The sequence below is a fragment of the Bubalus bubalis genome, chromosome 11, assembly GCF_019923935.1.
Source record: "Bubalus bubalis isolate 160015118507 breed Murrah chromosome 11, NDDB_SH_1, whole genome shotgun sequence".
NCBI lineage: Eukaryota > Metazoa > Chordata > Mammalia > Artiodactyla > Bovidae > Bubalus > Bubalus bubalis.
Genome location: NC_059167.1, coordinates 90,449,845 through 90,468,251, shown reverse-complemented (window position 1 = coordinate 90,468,251; position 18,407 = coordinate 90,449,845). Strand labels below are relative to the sequence as shown.

At 38.4% G+C, this 18,407-nt stretch overlaps 1 protein-coding gene across 8 annotated transcripts in view; it reads right to left on the bottom strand.

Annotated features, from left to right (window-relative positions):
- Positions 1-668: 668 nt before the first annotated feature.
- DPP8 (dipeptidyl peptidase 8) overlaps positions 669-18,407 on the bottom strand; it is a 57,268-nt gene continuing 39,529 nt past the window's right edge. For 6 of the 8 annotated variants that reach the window (XM_044925423.2, XM_044925426.2, XM_044925421.1 and 3 more), the window contains 6 exons: positions 18,030-18,175; positions 11,031-11,177; positions 9,646-9,798; positions 8,274-8,416; positions 7,191-7,302; positions 669-4,864 (listed from right to left, as the gene is read on the bottom strand). In XM_044925423.2, coding sequence (XP_044781358.1) covers positions 4,742-4,864; positions 7,191-7,302; positions 8,274-8,416; positions 9,646-9,798; positions 11,031-11,177; positions 18,030-18,175 — 824 coding nt within the window. In that variant the 3' untranslated portion in view covers positions 669-4,741. Of the gene's footprint in view, positions 4,865-6,754; positions 6,949-7,190; positions 7,303-8,273; positions 8,417-9,645; positions 9,799-10,456; positions 10,625-11,030; positions 11,178-18,029; positions 18,176-18,407 lie in introns of those variants that run through there. The other 2 variants (XM_044925425.2, XM_044925427.2) reach the window with 2 other exon arrangements.

Genomic DNA, 18,407 nt, shown 5'->3' with positions numbered 1-18,407 from the left:
TTCATGCAGAAACCACTGTCAACTCCAAGAGGTATTCCAGAGAAACTGCCTGCTGCTCAGGGAGGAGATGCTAATCACTGGCTCCAAGCATCGCCCACCCTTGCAGTACCAGCTCTGGGTGCTGGGAACCACTTACACATACAAAACACACCTCCCTCTGTGTCTGGATACATCTTTTAAAGTGCAAGTCGCTCAGTTGTATCCGACTCTTTGCAACCCCATGGAATATTCAGTCCATAGAATTCTCCAGGCCAGAATACTGGAGTGGGTAGCTTCTCCCTTCTCCAGGGGATCATCCCAACCCAGGGATTGAACCCAGGTCTCCTGCATTGCAGATGGATTCTTTACCAGCTGAGCCACAGGGGAAGCCCAAGAATACTGGAGTGGGTAGCCTATCCCTTCTCCAGGGGATCTTCCTGACCCAGGAATCGAACCAGGGTCTCCTGCATTGCAGGCAGATTCTTTACTAACTGAACTATCAAGGAAGCCTGGATGTATCTTTGGTTAGTACCTATACTAGAAACCACATGTAATCAATCACCTTGCAGTCTCCATTCTCCACTGCAAGCACATGATCTTGTTTGTGTGTTTTAACCAGTCACGGTTGCCACTAGTCAAAGCAAGAGTGTGCAAATCTGGAATGGGGGAAAAAGGGACATTTACATCAATTAATTTTAGCAGCATCTTTATTGCAACAAAGAACCTGTAATAAAATGCAACAAAACTAAGGTTTCACTTTACATGATTAAAAGCCATGTAGCTGAAAATGAGAAAACCCATAAACTTTCTGGAGTGAGACATGCAGTTCTTTTTATACAAGTCAATGCTTAAAACAGCAGGCACTTTATGTTCTAAAATTAAAGACCTGAACTCCAATTGTGCTGAATACAACATAAATTTGTATTTGGGTTATTTAAAAACAAACATACATACACTACTTCTCTCTCTCTGTGAGGGACTTCTTAAATGATTACCTAGAATTGTCTTTTGACAAAGTAAGAAAAAACTGGAGCCAGCATCTTGCACTAACATGCCTTCATATTTTAGGCTGCAAGATGGACAGGTGAGGTTGGGCTGTGGAAAGGTGAAAGTCAGGAAAGTTTCCTACGTCTGCTGGGAATGGACACTCAGCTTCCATATCTTAGTTTAGATATGGCCATGTCTCTTTGCTTACTTTAAATAGCTCTAATTTGGGTTCCTAGGCTTAAACAAGCACTTTATATCCCAAGCCCCAAACCTCCAACTACACCGAGGAAGACACGTTGAGTTTAGCAATTTTAATTAACTTCAGAATGTCATATACTAATTAGAAGTACTGCTTCATTAATAAGCATGCTTAGCATTTACTTCAGAATGGAAAAATTAACCATTTTATGTTATCTTTAAAATGTTTCATAGGAATATATTAATAAATACTTTAAAAATTTGCCTTTTCTACATATCATTTAACTACCATGAGCTGGGATATCTGGATGGAGTCTAGTACTGACAAAGCACTAAGGGGCTGTGTGGCCAGGAGTATATTTTCTCCTCTCTATATGGAGGTTCCTCCTCTAAAAATGAGAACATCAGATTATATCAAAGATATAATAGCTTGAAAGTTCTGTAATTCTATAATAATGAGAGATCTCATAGGAATCATGCCACCTAAAGAGAGACAATGTTACAGAGAGGTGGGATACACTTTTCTTCAAGAAATAAAACAAGTACAAGTAAGCATCAGGTATCTATTACCTCATTCTTTTGAAAAACCATGCATGCATTGTGACTTCTTCCTCTTATGTATGAGGCATTGGAAACAAGCCAGGAACAGCAAGAGGGAAAAACCTTCATTCCAAAATTAATCTCCAGACCAAGGGGAGATACAGTTAATGATACCTTCTGCTTTTTTCAGAGTGAAAAAACAGCCAATAATTATTGTATGAGGAGCTATCTTGACTATTGTTTTAGGTTCTTGAAAATCAGTCCAGGGTAAAAATCACCTATTATTTTCTTAATCCAACTCAGTCCTATAGGAGAGATTCTTAAAGTAGCCCCACAAATGACTTGCTTTAGAGACACCTGGAAAGCTTGTTAGAAATGCAGATTCCTGGTCTCCACTTAATCAACCAAATCCAAATTTCTAAGAGCGAGGTTTAAGAGTGCATTTCTTTTCAAAAGCATCCCATATGAATCAGATCTTGAGTCTCCCTGCTCAACACACAAGCAACCATACCTACCTGATGGCTGTTCAAGTGCACTCAATTATCAAACCTGCAAAACTCCCCCTTGATGTTTAACCTAGTGCTTTTCGGTTCTCACTAAAAATGTTGCTATACTCTTGCCTTTTAGTTTGTTGCCCATACATAGGGTACAAATAGTTTTAGTGAGGTTTCTACAGATTGCCTGAATTGACTATGCTTTTCCCATTGATTTTAAAAATCAAATTCAGTCAAGCTGTCTTTCTGCATGCAAATTCAGTCAGGTATTTTCCCCCTCTATAGAAGGAGAATGGCCTTTAATAATGACTGACAGGGAATGATAAAAGAAGCATTCCTTGTGATGGGAGGAAAGCAGATGGCAAGATGCAAAAGGAAGATACCTGTGAATTTGAGAGTCCATGAAGTTCCTTTGTTTTGGTAAAATATGAGATGCCATTTTGAAAACACAGCCATATTGGGTAAGAGGTTTCAAATGAACAGCTGTCTAAAAGCTACTGTATACCATTTCTACTTTGCATTTATATAAGGATATATCCTCGGAGGCCAACTAGGTCCACAAACAAAAATCATCTTCAGTAATCAGATACAAACTTAAGTCATGGGGGAAAATACTTTCTTGGGGAAGAATATTACCCAAATCAATTTAATTTAACATTGAAAAGAATATAAACATATCTCAGCATGGGAAAATATCATAAACAAGAAAATCAATACATATACAGTCATAGGGAAAAGTGTGGTACCTATAATACAGTATAAATACAAAAACAGCAAAACCCAATCCCCCTCCATGGACAGAACCACCAGGTCACCCTGCCATCTCTGGACCTCTCCCACCTCCCATGTGGCCCTCAAAGATGAGGTCCACATCTCAAGCACAGTTATCTTTACTAATGGAGGCTGTGCTCTCTAGGATTAGGAATCTATTCACTCTGTAAATGGTGAGAGAGAGTAAAATTTTTTTCTTTTGGAACATTGTTTAGAAGTACTGATAACGACTTTCCAAACATTGAGGCTTGTGATAAAAAGGGTCAAACTCTTGGGTGCCTCCTCTGACATTGGCTCCAATGTGACCCAGCTAGCACCCTAAGATTCTAAGATGACAGATCCCAATCAGCACCCATCAGCACTATGAGCTCCCTTAATAGTCAAGCGCTAGGGCTAAATCAGGAAAATGTCATGACCACTCAAGAAATCGCTTATAAGCTTTGAACACTGAAAAAGAGAGTCATGGCTTGCTGGGGATCAGTTTATGGTAAAGAGGTTGTCTGGAAACCTCTGTATTTTAAGATAACCATATTTAAATGATGCTCAAATAATTTATAAAGGTTCAAGAAAGTTTCAATTTGCAAGGCTTCCAAAATTAAGAAGAAAATAACAAAAAATTAGAATTGAAATGTAAAAGTAACTGTAAGGAGCTTTTCTTCCCCTGAATAATGTTAGTCTGTAACTGTTGGCAAGAGAGTGATTTCTTAATTCTGGTTTCCTTAGCTAATATTCTAGGAGTTTAAATTTCAATTCTGAAACTTTTTCATGAGTAATTTTGGTCAGATTATACTTCTGCTTAGTTCTTAAGCAGACCCTTGCCTTCTCCTCTCCTTGCCATTCTCCACACCCTGGTCTCCCCGACTCCACCAAAATTCCCTTCCATTGCCCCAAAACTCTGGAACATTTCAGTGAGGAAAATACCCAATGGAAAATGGCACCATTAAATTTTCTGAAGAATACGAGTGAATGTGTACTTTTTTCTTTTCCCAAAGGGAAAGGAACTGCCTGCAAATATTTAAGCTCTAATTATCTGATTAAAATTTTCCTGCCTGTAATTATCAATATTATAATCATGCTACATATACAGTTACTTGCCTTTATGTGAAAAGAAAAACCCACTCGGTCATATCATCAAAGAGAACCATTTATACTAGATACAATTTAAATTGGCTAAAAACTGGTCAGAGTTTGAATGAAACAAAGTAAGTGTCTTTAGGAGGCCACTAACTTAACCTTGAACAATCATTAATGATTGGTTAAGTCATAGGTTTAATAGTGATTACTTTATAACATGCTGGATACACCCCAAGCAATGAAGCAGAAGCTATTCAATTACATTTAAGTGCTATCAAATCTGTAACTAGTCAGAGATTCTGGAATTGAACCAAGCCAATCACTAATATCATCATATTTTAACAAATTCAGAAGTATACTGTAAAAATACACTAAGTCCATGAGGTTTCATAATGCTATTAAAAATGAAAATAAGGTAGTATGAATACATGGTGCTAATGTCTTATTTCTTTCAGTGATTCTCAAGGTATTGCTGGGTCCCTTAGAAATACGTGTCATTTAGTTTTGTGTGTGTATGGTTAAGGTATGAGATTATTATCCACAAGCTGTAAACACCTGCGTGGCACCAGATGTACTTTCAGAAGTAGATGTTATGTGGCAAGTACCAAAATGTGATGATCAATTCTCTACTGATTAAATTTAAACTTCCTCATTTGGTTAAACAGCCAGTGTATACCAGAGTTCTACACAGGTCAAAATTATATCACTTTCAGAGCAGCAATACGTGATCCAAGGTTTTCTTGAAGGTAGTGCAAAAGATGCAGTTCATAATGTTCTCCAGATTCAGGAACTCTTATGCTGTGTCTCTCCTGAGGATAGATCTTAAAAAACAACAACCAAATCAAAATACAAAAAATAAGAACTTAGTATCTCCTTCCAAAGCTTTCCAGAGATTCTCAACAGGATTAATAACATGGAGCAGAGCTTCTCCAAGATGTTGCATACACACCTCCAATGTAAAGGCTCCCCTCCTTTTATTTTTTTATTATTATTAAAAAAAATTTTTGGCCACGCCCCACGATGTGTAGGCTCTTAGTTCCTGTCAAAGGTAGGAGCCCACGCCCCCTGCACTGGAAGTGCGGCATCTCACTGGGGAAGTCCCTCTTCTTTTTCTAATTCCCTATGTATCACTAAGCTTACAGAAGGATCAATGGTTCTCCAAGTGTGGTTTGCAGACTTCTGGAGTCTTCAGAAACCCTTTCAAGGGATACACAGGGTCAAAACTACTTTCAGGACAAAACTAAGACAAAAATAAGACATTAAAGAATAAGCATTTATTCACTGTGTTGGCATCTGCACTGATAATGAAAGGCAATGGTGGGTAAACTGCTGGTGCCTTAGCATGAATCAAATCAGTGACGTACACTTTAGTAAATAAGAAAAAATGCCAGCTTCATTTAAGTAGAAGTTAGAATTTTATTAAATTGCAGCCTTTGAGCAGAGGTCTTTTTATATTTTGTGGTGATAAAACGGGCAGAATGCATAAAGCACTTCTGCTACAGGATGTCTGAAGGGAAAGACTTGTACAACTGAGTTTTCTTTCTTTTATCTGTGCCTCGAGGCATGCAAGCTCTTAAGTCCCCAACCGGGGATCGAACCCATGCCCCCTGCACTGGAAGTGTGGCATCTTAACCACTGGATTGCCAGAGTCTCTCAAACTGAGCTCATAAATGGAACTCCATTTTCTCACTTGAAAGAAAGACATCTACGGTGATTTAGACTTGGCTATTTGGCAAACATTTTCTCAAAAATAATAGCTGGCTACTTCAAAGACAACATTGACAGTATTTGTTGCTAGTGATAAATTGTGAGATTTTAAGTGAAAATTAGAATTTTGGAAAACTTGCATTCTATCACTACTATTTCATGAGTTTCCCAATACCTGGAAGACTTTTCTGTTGGCATTAGTGGTAGTATTAATGTATGTGATTTTAAAAATATTGTATGATGAAATGAGTCAACAATTAGAAGTGAACCAGTGTTTTCCAGATGACCAATGCATGGATAAAAGATGTATCTGAAGTACAAGATCCACCCAACAGACTATAACAGAGCATGAAAAGTTTACAGATATGGCTTCGGATTCTACACTAAAACTAACCTTTAAGAACTACCATTTGTCCAGTTTTAGTGTAGCAACAAAGAAGAACAGCTATTATTATCTGAAAAAGCTAAAATATTACTCCCATTTCTTAGCTAGGTATTTTGTGAGGCCGAAATTTCTTCATTTACTTTAGCCAAAACAACATTTCACAACAGAAGTAGATATAAGCATTGAGGTGTTATTTCTTATTAAGTCAGATATTAAAGGGATTTACAAATATGTAAAACAGTACTAACTTTCTCAGTAAACTTTAAATTGTTTTTCCCCCATTAAAAAAATGTAATCTGTGCTAACATGTAATAATAGTTTATCATTGGTAAATAAATATTTTAAGATTTTCTTAGTCAATGTCAATACTCACAGACATAACTCACATAAACAAAAACTTTTTGGTATATAAAAGGGTCCTGAGACCCTTGAAAACTGATGCTATAGCTAAATATCTCATAGTTTACCTAAAGAAATGCCAACTGAAACATAAAAGAAGGAAAAGTAATATTTTTCATTTCTTATGAGCATATAATCCATGCAAGGAGTAGAAACAAGGAAGAAAAGGAAGAACAGTTCTCTTAAAAGCTTTTTTTTTTTTTTTTTAATAATGGAGCAATGGAGGTGGGTAACTTTTGGTTTCTGCCCCAGCGTCAATATAAAATAGAAGAAAATTAAAAGACCATATATTCAGGTCCTAAAAATCCTTTACAACAATGAAATCAAGTAGCATTTCCTCACCCTTCCAAGGGGAAGAAGAAAAGCAAAGGAGGATAGTGAATGGACTCCTGTCATCTTGTCCACGACTACAAACTGAAAGCAGATACAGACACAAGTCATGTAATCGGACAGGCCAATTTTCATCCTGACTTCAACAGAACAGAATCTTAACTTTTATCCAACTAGAGGCACTGCTAACTATGCCTAGTATTTCAGTTCTCTTAAGCAGAGAGTGGCCACAGCTGAAAATTCAACCTCACTCCATAGTTTATTATATTTCAAAGTAACCAATCATGAATCATGACTATATTAATCAGAAAATTAAAAGAACTCACCTGTAAATCATATGGCTTCCCAGCCCTCACTAAAAAACTCAGTAATATACTGGTGTGTGCAAAATGAACATTCTCATCCAAGAACCCATGTAAGAGCAGTAAACGATTTGGTCTGGAGAAATGGAAATATCAGAAGATGAGGTAAAATAGAGTATTTGGGAAAACTACTTAACTTGTTAAAACTAACCATAACCTACTACAATAACTTCCTTATACTGTAATGTTAGAATAAGGATTCAACATTTCAATATTAAATTAGTAATATATTAACCAGATGCTACATGTAATGAAAAAAATTAAACGTGTTCAATTTCCTATTAAGATATTATCATACAATCAATAATTACAGCATGTCCCTAGAAAAAGAATAATCATATATGCTATTTGTAAAATATATGTAAGCAGAAATGGGATTTTTTCCACTCTGAAACAGTGGTGTTGTGCTGTGCTTAGTTGCTCAGTCGTGTCCAACTCTTTGAGACCCCATGGACTGTAGCCTGCCAGGCTCCTCTGTCCATGGACATTCTCTAGGCAAGAATACTGGAGTGGGTTGCCATGCCCTCCTCCAGGGAAACAGTGGTATACTTAATTAATAAAGCTTCTTTTAGCACTTAAGCAATTGCTTCAAATATAACTCGCTGCTGCTGCTAAGTCACTTCAGTCGTGTCCGACTCTGTGCGACCCCAGAGACAGCAGCCCACAAGGCTCCCCGTCCCTTGGATTCTCCAGGCAAGAACACTGGAGTGGGTTGCCATTGCCTTCTCCAATGCATGAAAGTGAAAAGTGCAAGTGAAGTCGCTCAGTCGTGCCCGACTCTTAGCGACCCCATGGACTGCAGCCTACCAGGCTCCTCCGTCCATGGGATTTTCCAGGCAAGAGTACTGGAGTGGGTTGCCATTGCCTTCTCCTAAAAAACCCAAATTATATGAACTGGACTATAATTCAGCTTTAAGAAAACAGCCATGCTTTCTAGTAATCCATAAAATATTAGTTTTATTTTTGTCATATTTGTAGCTTTCCTTATTATTAAAGACAATCTTAAAAAATACAATTTTAAATTTTAATTTTAAAGCTTGAACTTACTCAGAGGGGAATTTTTCTGCTTGCATGGCTACAGATCCTAAGTAATAGCCCTGTTCATTCTGGTCAGGGTGACCCATATAACGTTCCGTGTAGCCTGTATCATAGAAGATCCACAGAGTGACTGGGGCCCCGGCAATAGCAACCTAAAGAAGGTAACAGTGACAGTCAAGTGTGGTTCAGAAAAGAATGGTTAGCACTGACAGTCTGCAACTGCAAATTTATAGGCTAAAATTATCTTTAGGCTTTAGCCTCACAACTGCGGTCTCAGGCAACTGAGAAAATCAAAGGGGAATGCCAAGGTCAAGAACTTGATACTTAATGAGTCAGATAGCTTCATGTTCCACAGAGGTGGCACACACTAAATCCTTAACCTGGGCTGGATGAAACATAAACATGAGTCTCCATTAGAAGAGGAGGCTGAACTAGAACATATGAATGCCTCAGTGTAAGCTGAGGAAAAAAATACGGGACACGAGTCAGCTTTACATAGGAAGAGCAGTCCTTTTCTTCTTTTTTGTTTTTTTAGCTTCTGTTGGCAGTACAGAATTTAAAACAATGAATGAAATATATTTACGTACTAAACACTTGCCTCATTTTAAGGCTCCCACACAGTTTTATATTTAAATATTATAATTACTCTCTTGACAGCTGCAAGCCTGGGAAAATTATGGCAGTATTCAGACTTCATTTTGTGGTTATTATAAATAAAGATTATCTGAATATACAAAAACCTTGTCACTTTTATTCCTAAAAATGAATAATTTCCACTGTAAAATAAAATCATGTTAATGAAATATTAAAAAAAGAAAAATGCTACTTATTATTTCCATTTGCTTAACAGTTTTTAGCATCATTTTTCTAACATATTTTTCTACAACCTCTAACATAAGAGGTTGTTTATAAAGTTGTAATCACTGCTTATATTTTTAGTAGTTTATTCATTTGGTACAGACTTACTTAGGACCTACTATGTGCCAAGCCTTGTGCTTGGCTGCTGAGGATACAGCATAAGGCAGATAGATCCCTGCCCTCAGATGCTGTAGCCCAATAATTAAAAAAATAAGAACAATCCAATATGAATGTGGGTTTTACTAATCATGACTATCTCCCATAATATTTGGCATATGTCTGTTAATAGCTAATACCTGATCAAGATGACAAGTATTTTATATAGATATATACAGATAAAGAAATATAAATATATATCCCACAAGTTGACAAGATAAATCTATTATTTCTCATGACTGTTAAACACACAAACCCTAACATTTCATAATACTGTCAACTTCAGAAAATTGGTTCTTTTCTTGTATCTCAATTTATAGAAAATTCTACCCTTATTGCAAAAGAAATACCATAGGAAATCACATACCCTGAAGATATCTGACCTCTGCATTAACGCCATTAGGGACAGGTATCCTCCATAGGACCAGCCATGGATGCCCACACGATCTAAGTCAATGAAATCATATTGAGAGGCTAGATACTGGAGTCCTTCCACTTGATCGTCAATTTCTATTTGACCCTGTCAAAAAAGGGAGAACATTTCACTGATTCTGATAAATAAAAATCTCATTATAGAGTGTTTTGAAAGCTGGCAGATGTTCTTACTAAAAACACCTGTGGTTTTTTTTTTGGTTTTTTTTTTTTTTTTTTAGAAAAGAACTTATTATTGATTGAGATTCTGTGGCTTGGAAAAAAATTTTTTAACTCTATTTAGAGATAGGAGCCTACAGCTTCTGTTGCTAGCCTGTCCTAGAGTTTAGTTACCCCTTAGTCACAAAGTTCTTTCCTACTGCAAGCCCAAATGTCCTTTGTCATATGGGTATTTCCCATTTCCATTTGTTCTGTTGTCTGCTAAGAGGTCAGCATCTTCCTTGTAACAAGCCTTCCTATACCCAAAGATGAAAAATTAGCCCCCTTAAGTGGATGACTAATTTTACTTCTCTTTAAAACTACATGCAATAAAGTGGAAGAAATCACTCTTGAGGTCTTGTTCTCCTCTTTGCCCATTATCTACCTCTAGGAATTGAACATACAATTTCTTTAAAGTCCTATATAGTCCTGATTCCTATCACCACCACCCTATCTGTATTACTAGGCCTGCCAGTGCACACAATCTCACTTCACTGAGCCAAAAACAAAAATAAAAACAAAAACTTACATGAGAATACAACATAAGGTCAAAGAACTGGCTGTGGGAGAAAATCCCCATGTCTTACTCAGCATGTCCAATACACTGGCAAACACAGTAACTGCCTTACTGTGCAAAAGGAACATCGGATTCTCATCATTTCCCAAAGCAGCAGAAAGGACATGGGGCATCTCTAAAAGGTAGCATTTAAAGCTTCCTGTAGAGAGAAAGAGGCTTGTCACAAGGAAGGCACTAACCAGTTGGTTTCTCTCTTCACAGAGGACAGAACAAATCTCAGTTATTCCTCTTAATAGCGTACAGGATGCTGAAAACTAAATGTGATGCCTTCTGGCTATACTGGACATTAAAAAATAGAAAGAGAGGGGGTTTCTATGTGAAAGTGGTTCTATCTCAGCTCCACAAAGCTACTGATAGGTAGACTGGAATAGCCTAGTGAGGATCAGCTGGCCCCTTCCCTCCCACCCCAAACACGTGCTCACACATGTGCACATGCACACTCACTCATGGTCCCTTCCCCATTTCTGTCTCTGGGATTTCACACCAAACAAAGCACCAAAAACTGCAAGTGTCTTTAAAAGAGAAATGCTGGTATGCTCACACACCATTTTATACTTAAAGGCGCCTTCAAATTTAAGCCCCCGGTGGCAGGACCCCCTGTTGTCTATCACCACAACCACATAGCCCAGAGAGGCCAGGGTGTTCAGTCGGAAGTACTTCACTCCTTTAAACCGATTATTCACCAACTGCACCTGAGGAAGAAAGACAACTTCAGTGAAATGTATTCTATGGTAACATACAAAGGCAAATTAGAGAGGCAGGATGCTGCAAAAAATAGAAAGCTTACATTTTTAATATTATTTTGCCTATAAAATGAAATTATTTTCTTGTGGCAAGAACACATAAAATGGACCCTCTTAAAAATTTAAGTGTACAATACCATATTGTTAATCACAGGACAATTTTGCACAGCAGATCTTGAGAACTTATTCATCTTGCATAATTCAGGTTTTTTTTTATGGTCACTGTTTAGTAACTCTCTTCCCCTTGCCTGATATATTTTTGCTGCTGCTGCTAAGTCGCTTTAGTCGTGTCCGACTCTGTGCAACCCCATAGACGGCAGCCCACCAGACTATCCCGTCCCTGGGATTCTCCAGGCAAGAACACTGGAGTGGGTTGCCATTTCCTTCTCCAATGCATGAAAGTGAAAAGTGAAAGTGAAGTCGCTCAGTCGTGTCTGACTCTTCGTGACCCCATGGACTGCAGTGTACCAGGCTCCTCCGTCCATGGGATTTTCCGGGCAAGAGTACTGGAATGGGGTGTCATTGCCTTCTCTGTGATATATTTTTAAATTAACTTAAATCTTTTCATGTTTATGTTATTTCTTTTCTTTCTTAACTTCACATGCAAAGTTCAGAGGATTAATGAACAATTACAGACTTCAAAATTGTAAGATATTAACTACTATAAGATACATGATTTAGTCTATTCCATAAAAAAAGTTACTAAAATGATTACTTCTACCCTGAGAAAGAAATGCACCCTTAAAATGATGGAACAGGACCATTTTTTTTTCTCCCTACCTGTATCTTCTGGGATTGTCTCTGACCAATAGAGGGAAAACTTCAGTACTTTAATAAAATACTGTGACCAGTCAGCTTACTTTTTCCTGTTACACAGATCAGTGCAAAAGGTAAGATAATTCTTAAAAAACTTTAGCACCCTACAAACTATACTTCAAAATGACTGAGAAATTAAATGCAGTTTAGTGCTTCACCAGAAGTAAACTCTCCAGTGAAAAGAAGACTTTAACTAATGGGCAAAAAGCTACAGAAGTTCAAGGTTTTGGTGGACACTAAGAGCAAAGAGGAACTAGCAAGAGCCTCTTGATGAGGTGAAGGAGGAGAGTGTAAGCTGGCTTAAGACTAAATATTTTAAAAACTAAGATAATGGCATCCAGCCCCATTGCTGCATGGCAGATAGAAGGGAAAAGGTGGAAGTAGTGACAGATTTCCTCTTCTTGGGCTCCAAAATCACTGCAGACAGTGACTGCAGCCATGAAATCAGAAGACGACTGCTTCTTGGCAGGAAAGCGATGACAAACCTAGACAGTATGTTGAAAAGCAGGGACATCACTCTGCCGACAAAAGTCCATATAGTCAAGGCTATGGTCTTCCCAGGGGTCACATATGATTGTGAGAGCTGGACCATAAAGAAGGTAGAACGCCAAAGAACTGATGCCTTCAACTGTGGTGCTGGAGAAGACTCCTGAAAGTCCCTTGGACAGCAGGAGATCAAACCAATCTTTTGTTTTGTTTTGTTCCATTTCTTGGTGCCAGAACCTGGGACAAACCAGTCAATCTTAAGGAAGATCAACCCTGAATATTCACTGGAAGGACTGAAGCTGAAGCTCCAGTATCCTGGGCATCTGACACGAACAGACAACTCATTGGAAAAGTCCCTGACGCTGGGAAAGACTGAGGGCAGGAGGAGAAGAGGGCGTCAGAGGAAGAGATGGCTGGAAGGCATTGCTGAAGCAATGAACATGAACTTGGGCAAACTCCAGGAGACGGTGAGGGCCAGGGAGGCCTGGCGTGCTGCAGTCCATGGGGTCGCAAAGAGTCAGACACAACTGGGGGACTGAACAACAACAACAAAGAGATAATAAACAAAAAATGGATTCTGGCAAAACTGAGAAAGCATTCTCTGGTGGAAACCATTGGGAAAACCAAGTTAGTCAGGAATTAAAATAAGAATTGGTGCTATCTTCACTCAGTCAACATCTACTGATCATTTACTGAGCTAGACTGGAGGTGGGCGTGTAAAAAAATCTTCCTTTTGAACTTCTGGATGTTTAGTTACCACTGTAACAACTGCCAAACAGGTCTTTCTGTTTCTATACTTGTCCTCCATATAATCTATTCTCATAGTAACAGAATGATGTTTTAAAAATGTAAACCAGGTATGACTCTATGGCTTGGCTCCTTCTAATGGTAGGGCATTTAGATCAGAGTAAGATCTAAACTCCTTACCACTGCCTTCGAGCCCCTACAATATTTGGTCCTTGGCTATTTTCTCTCACCTCATCTCATCCCATTTCTCCCCCTTGAGCACTGTATTCTAGTCTTACTATGAATTATATTGAGTTGGTTCTAACCCCAGGACCTTGACATTTATTTTCCCCTCAGTCTGGAATGCTCTTCCCTCAGATCTTTAACATGGCTCATCCCTTCTCATCCTCTGCAACCTCAGAGAGCTTCTTTGCCCTTCCAATCAGAACCCTCATTTTAGTCACTTTGTTATCTTCCTTCTCAACAATTATTCATAACACTGCCATTATATGAAGTTATATAATTTATCTTATTTTCCTCATTAATCTTCATGAGGATGGGACATTAGTCTGACTTGTTCACTGTGGTATCCTCACTGCCTAGAATACTGCTTGGTACATAACAGGCACTCAGTAACTATTTGCTGAATGAATGAATGAAAAATAGAGAATGATGGTTTTCCTTTCTACCTTGGGAAGAGGTGTTTGGTGGGCAAAGGTGCTTGTTTTTAAAGGAAAGGAGCTGCAAAAAGAAGTAGTAAGCCTAGAAGAACACAAATACAAACATATAAGAAAATTAACTCACTTCTTTGCCTGCTGTAAATCACTGAAGACGGCCTCAGTTGCCTGATAGGAACATTTTCCCCCAGAGCCAGTGTTTTTGCCTTTGTAGCCTCAAGGTCTGCTTCTTCTTAGAAGAAGGTACTTAAACATAATGCCCTTGAGCACCAAGAATTCAAAAGTTTTCTTCAGTATCAATTCTTCAAAACCTGTACTCTGCTATTTTAACCTCTCTTAGGCATTTATGTTTGCAGAACAGTGTCCGACACATAGGAAGTATCATAAGTATTTGTTAAACATTTTTAAACAATACTACTGTTATCAATAAAAGGTTTAAAGCAATAAGCCTTAACAACTTCAAATAGAATTATTTGTTGCTTTCCTTGGTTTCACTTATGTCCTATGGCAGGCACTGCTACATTTAATCAGGAAGTGATTCCTTTCATGTTATGAATTGAGACACTGTTCCTTATTCAAAAGACTTCCACTTTGACCTGAATACCCACCAAGGGAAGAAAAAAAAAAAAAAGGCTTGGATCACTTTTAGGATTTAATCAAATTTTCCAAGGTTACTGTGTGCTAGTAGAAAGATCTGGTCTTACATTAAGGAGTCTCTTCATAACTAATCAAAATGATTATCAAACACAAGGATGAATGATCTCCCAATGGGTTGACATGCCAACCGATTCTATCACTCAAGGTCTTATGGTGAAATCTCCCTGCAGACTGAACACCAGCTTTTCCTGTGGCCTCACCAAATTTGAATGCATCCAAAGAACACTTTGAGAAACAAACACCTCTATTTCAGTGGTATTAAGTACATTCACACTGCTGTACAACCACCACCACTACTGATTTCCAAAGCCTTTTCATCATCTCAAACAGAAACTTCAACTCTTTAAACAATAATTCCCTATCTCTCCCCCAGTCCCTGACAAGCTCTATTCTACTTTCTATCTCTATGAATTTGCTTCTTCTGGGTATCTCACACAAATGGAATAATACAATATTTATCCTTTTGTGCCTGGCTTATTTCACTTACACAATGTCCTCAAGGTTTATCCACGTAGCATAAGTCAGAATTTCCTCCTTTTTTAAGGCTGCATAATATTCCTTTATATATCACATTTTGTTTACCCATTCGTCTATCAATGGACACTGGGGTTGCTTCCACCTTTTGGCTATTGTGAATGATGTTGCAACTGACACTGCATACTTGTAACTCAAACAAGTATCTGAGTCTCTGCTTTCAATTCTTTTGGGTATATAGCCTGAAATGGAATTGCTGGGTCAGATTATAATTCTATGTATGAATTTTTGAAGTACTGCTATATTGTTTTTCACAGTGGCTGCATCATTTTACATTCCCATCAGCAAAGTAGAGTTCCAATTTTTCTACACCCTTCCCAACATTTATTATTTTCTTTTTTATTAAAAAAAAGAGCTATTCTAAAGGGTATGAAGTGCTATCTCATTGTGGTTTTGATTTGCATTTCCCTAATGGATTAGTGACACTATCTTTTCATATGGCTTAGACTTTTTAAACTTAATTACTAATATAAGGGGGCTTCCCTGGTAGCTCAGACGGTAAAGCATCTGCCTACAATTTGGGAGACCCGGGTTCGATCCCTGAGTTGGGAAGATCCCCTGGAGAAGGAAATGGCAACCCACTCCAGTACTCTTGCCTGGAAAATCCCATGGACTGAGGAGCCTGGCAACAGTCCATGAGGTCACAAAGAGTCGGACATGTCTGAGCGACTTCACTTCACTTCATTAATATAAGGAGTCCTTTAGTCTTAAAAATCTAGATAACCAGCTAGTTTTTATAGTATGTTTATCACATATCTCATATATCATTTCTTCATTGGGAAGAAGAAATATCCTTCTTATTTAAATAATAGAACATGTAAAGCTTTTAAGAGTGCCCTGTAATTTCTCTCTTGAATTTCCTTATACTACACCTTTAAGTTCACAAAGATCTGGCTTCCAAGTTTTTAAGAGAAGTCTCATTTAACTCCTTCATAATTTATGTGTAGATAACTACAATGAAAATCATGTTTTGTTTGTAAAACACATCAAACAATGGCAAAGTGACTTAAGTTGATGTATGATCATCACTACTGAGATGTTATGGCTTGTGTAGCTACCTTTTATGTTTTTGATAACTTGACACCTAGATACACTTCCAGATCTGAATAACTGGATGTAACTATAAAATAGGATATTTACTGAATTCTAGAGAGTTGTAATTGGACCTCCCTGACGGTACAGTAGGTAAGAATCCATCTGCCAGTGCAGGAGACACAGGTTCAATCCCTGGTCTGGGAAGATCCCACACTCCACAGTGCAACCAAGTCCATGTGGCACAACAACTGAGCCTGTGCTCTAGAGCCCAGGAGCCACAACTACTGAGCTGGGAAGCCCATGCTCCTAGAGCTTGTGCTCTGCAACAAGAGAAGCCATCACAGTGAGAAACCTGCGCAACTGCAACAGAGCAGGCCCTGCTGGCCAAACCTACAGAACGCCTGAGGATAGTAACAGAGACCCGGCACAATCCAAAATGCATTAATTTTAAAAAAGAGAGAGAGTTATATTAGGAAAAAAAACATATATATATATGTATAATTCTAACTTCTTTAGGGGCTCAGTGTGAGATATGTAAACAAGATTAAACTTTAAAAAAAATTACCAGTTAACCAACTAACCTACCCAAAACACTTTACTCTGATAGTAAAATTTCCTTAATACTCACATGCTACTATTTAATGCAGAAAAAAAAGAAAATCAATGTGCAAACTTCTGGCAGTGCTGAAGAACAGTACGTGCTGTACTAAGCTGCTTCAGTCATGACTCTTTGTGACCCTGTGGACTGTAGCCCACCAGGTTCCTCTGTCCACGGGGTTCTCCAGGCAAGAATACTGGAGTGGGTTGCCATGTCCTCTTCCAGGGGATCTTCCCAACCCAGGGATCGAAACTGCATGTCTTGGGTTTCCTGCATTGGCAGGCAGATTCTTTACCACTAATGCCACTTCGGAAGCCCTGGGTTTAAATTTTACTGTCTCTATTTAAAAGCTGTGTGACATGTGTGGACTAGTGCCATTTAGCAACTGCCTTGCTGCTGCTGTTGCTGCTAAGTCCCTTCAGTCGTGTCCGACTCTGTGTGACCCCATGGACAGCAGCCCACCAGGCTCCTCTGTCCCAGGGATTCTCCAGGCAAGAATACTGGAGTGGGTTGCCGTTTCCTTCTCCAATGCATGCATGTATGCCAAGTTGCTTTAGTCATGTCTGACTTTGTGCGACCCTATGGACAGCAGCCCACCAGGCTCCTCTGTCCACGGGATTCTCTAGGCAAGAATACTGGAATGGGTTGCCATTTCCTTCTCCAGCAGCTGCCTTAACTAGCTGATAAAAGTATTATAGCTTGCTTGAGAGATCTGGCCTTAGAATGAAGAGGGGGAATTCATTGGGATACCAAAGGTTTCAAAAATATCTGTTAAGACTCTTTATTAACCAAGACATTTAATTATTTAGTATCATTTTCCAAACAAGTGGAAACTATAACTACCTAGAATACAACATATTTACTAACTGACATGACTATTACATTCCCCATGACAGTTACAGTCCTCACTGTGAATTAAGAAATTGACATTGAGGGTTCCCTGGCAGTCCAGTGGTTAAGACTCTGCACTTTCACTGCCAAGGGCCCTGGTTCAACCCCTGGTTGGGGAACTAAGATCCCACAAGCAAAGCAGCATGGCCAAAAAAAAGAAAGTGACACTGATTTTCAAATTCGCTACCTAACAAAACCCAGCTTCCTAAACTCCTAAACTGGGTAATGAGAGCATAAGCCAGAGTCAGTAACAGCAGAGGCTCAGCAATGCTCAAATCTTAAACAACTGACCAGACATTTAAATAACAAATTACCTAAAAAAAAAAAAAAAAAAAAAAGGAAAATGAAAACACATACACATATGTACAGAAATATGCCTACCTGAGGACCACCATATATAAACAGCACAGTGGGGTATTTCTTTCCAGGTTGTAGATCATGAGGTTTGTACAGCATCCCATACAATGTAAATCCAGTAGTGCTTTCAAAAGAAAAAATTTCTGGAGGGGTATAGTCAGGAAGAGGACCTGGGAGGAGGTAATACATTCTGTAAAGTTCTTATGCGAGCTTGACAATCTGAGAGCAAGGCAAAAATACCATAAACCCACTACCCTAATAACTAACTATCCCTCCTTTAGATGACAAGCAAGAAATTAAGCTCAAATACTTATATTTAAAAAAGGAAATCTAATGAACACATCAAATTATCCATTTCAGAAGCAGACACAAAGTATTATCAATAATCATTGGAGCCCAGGA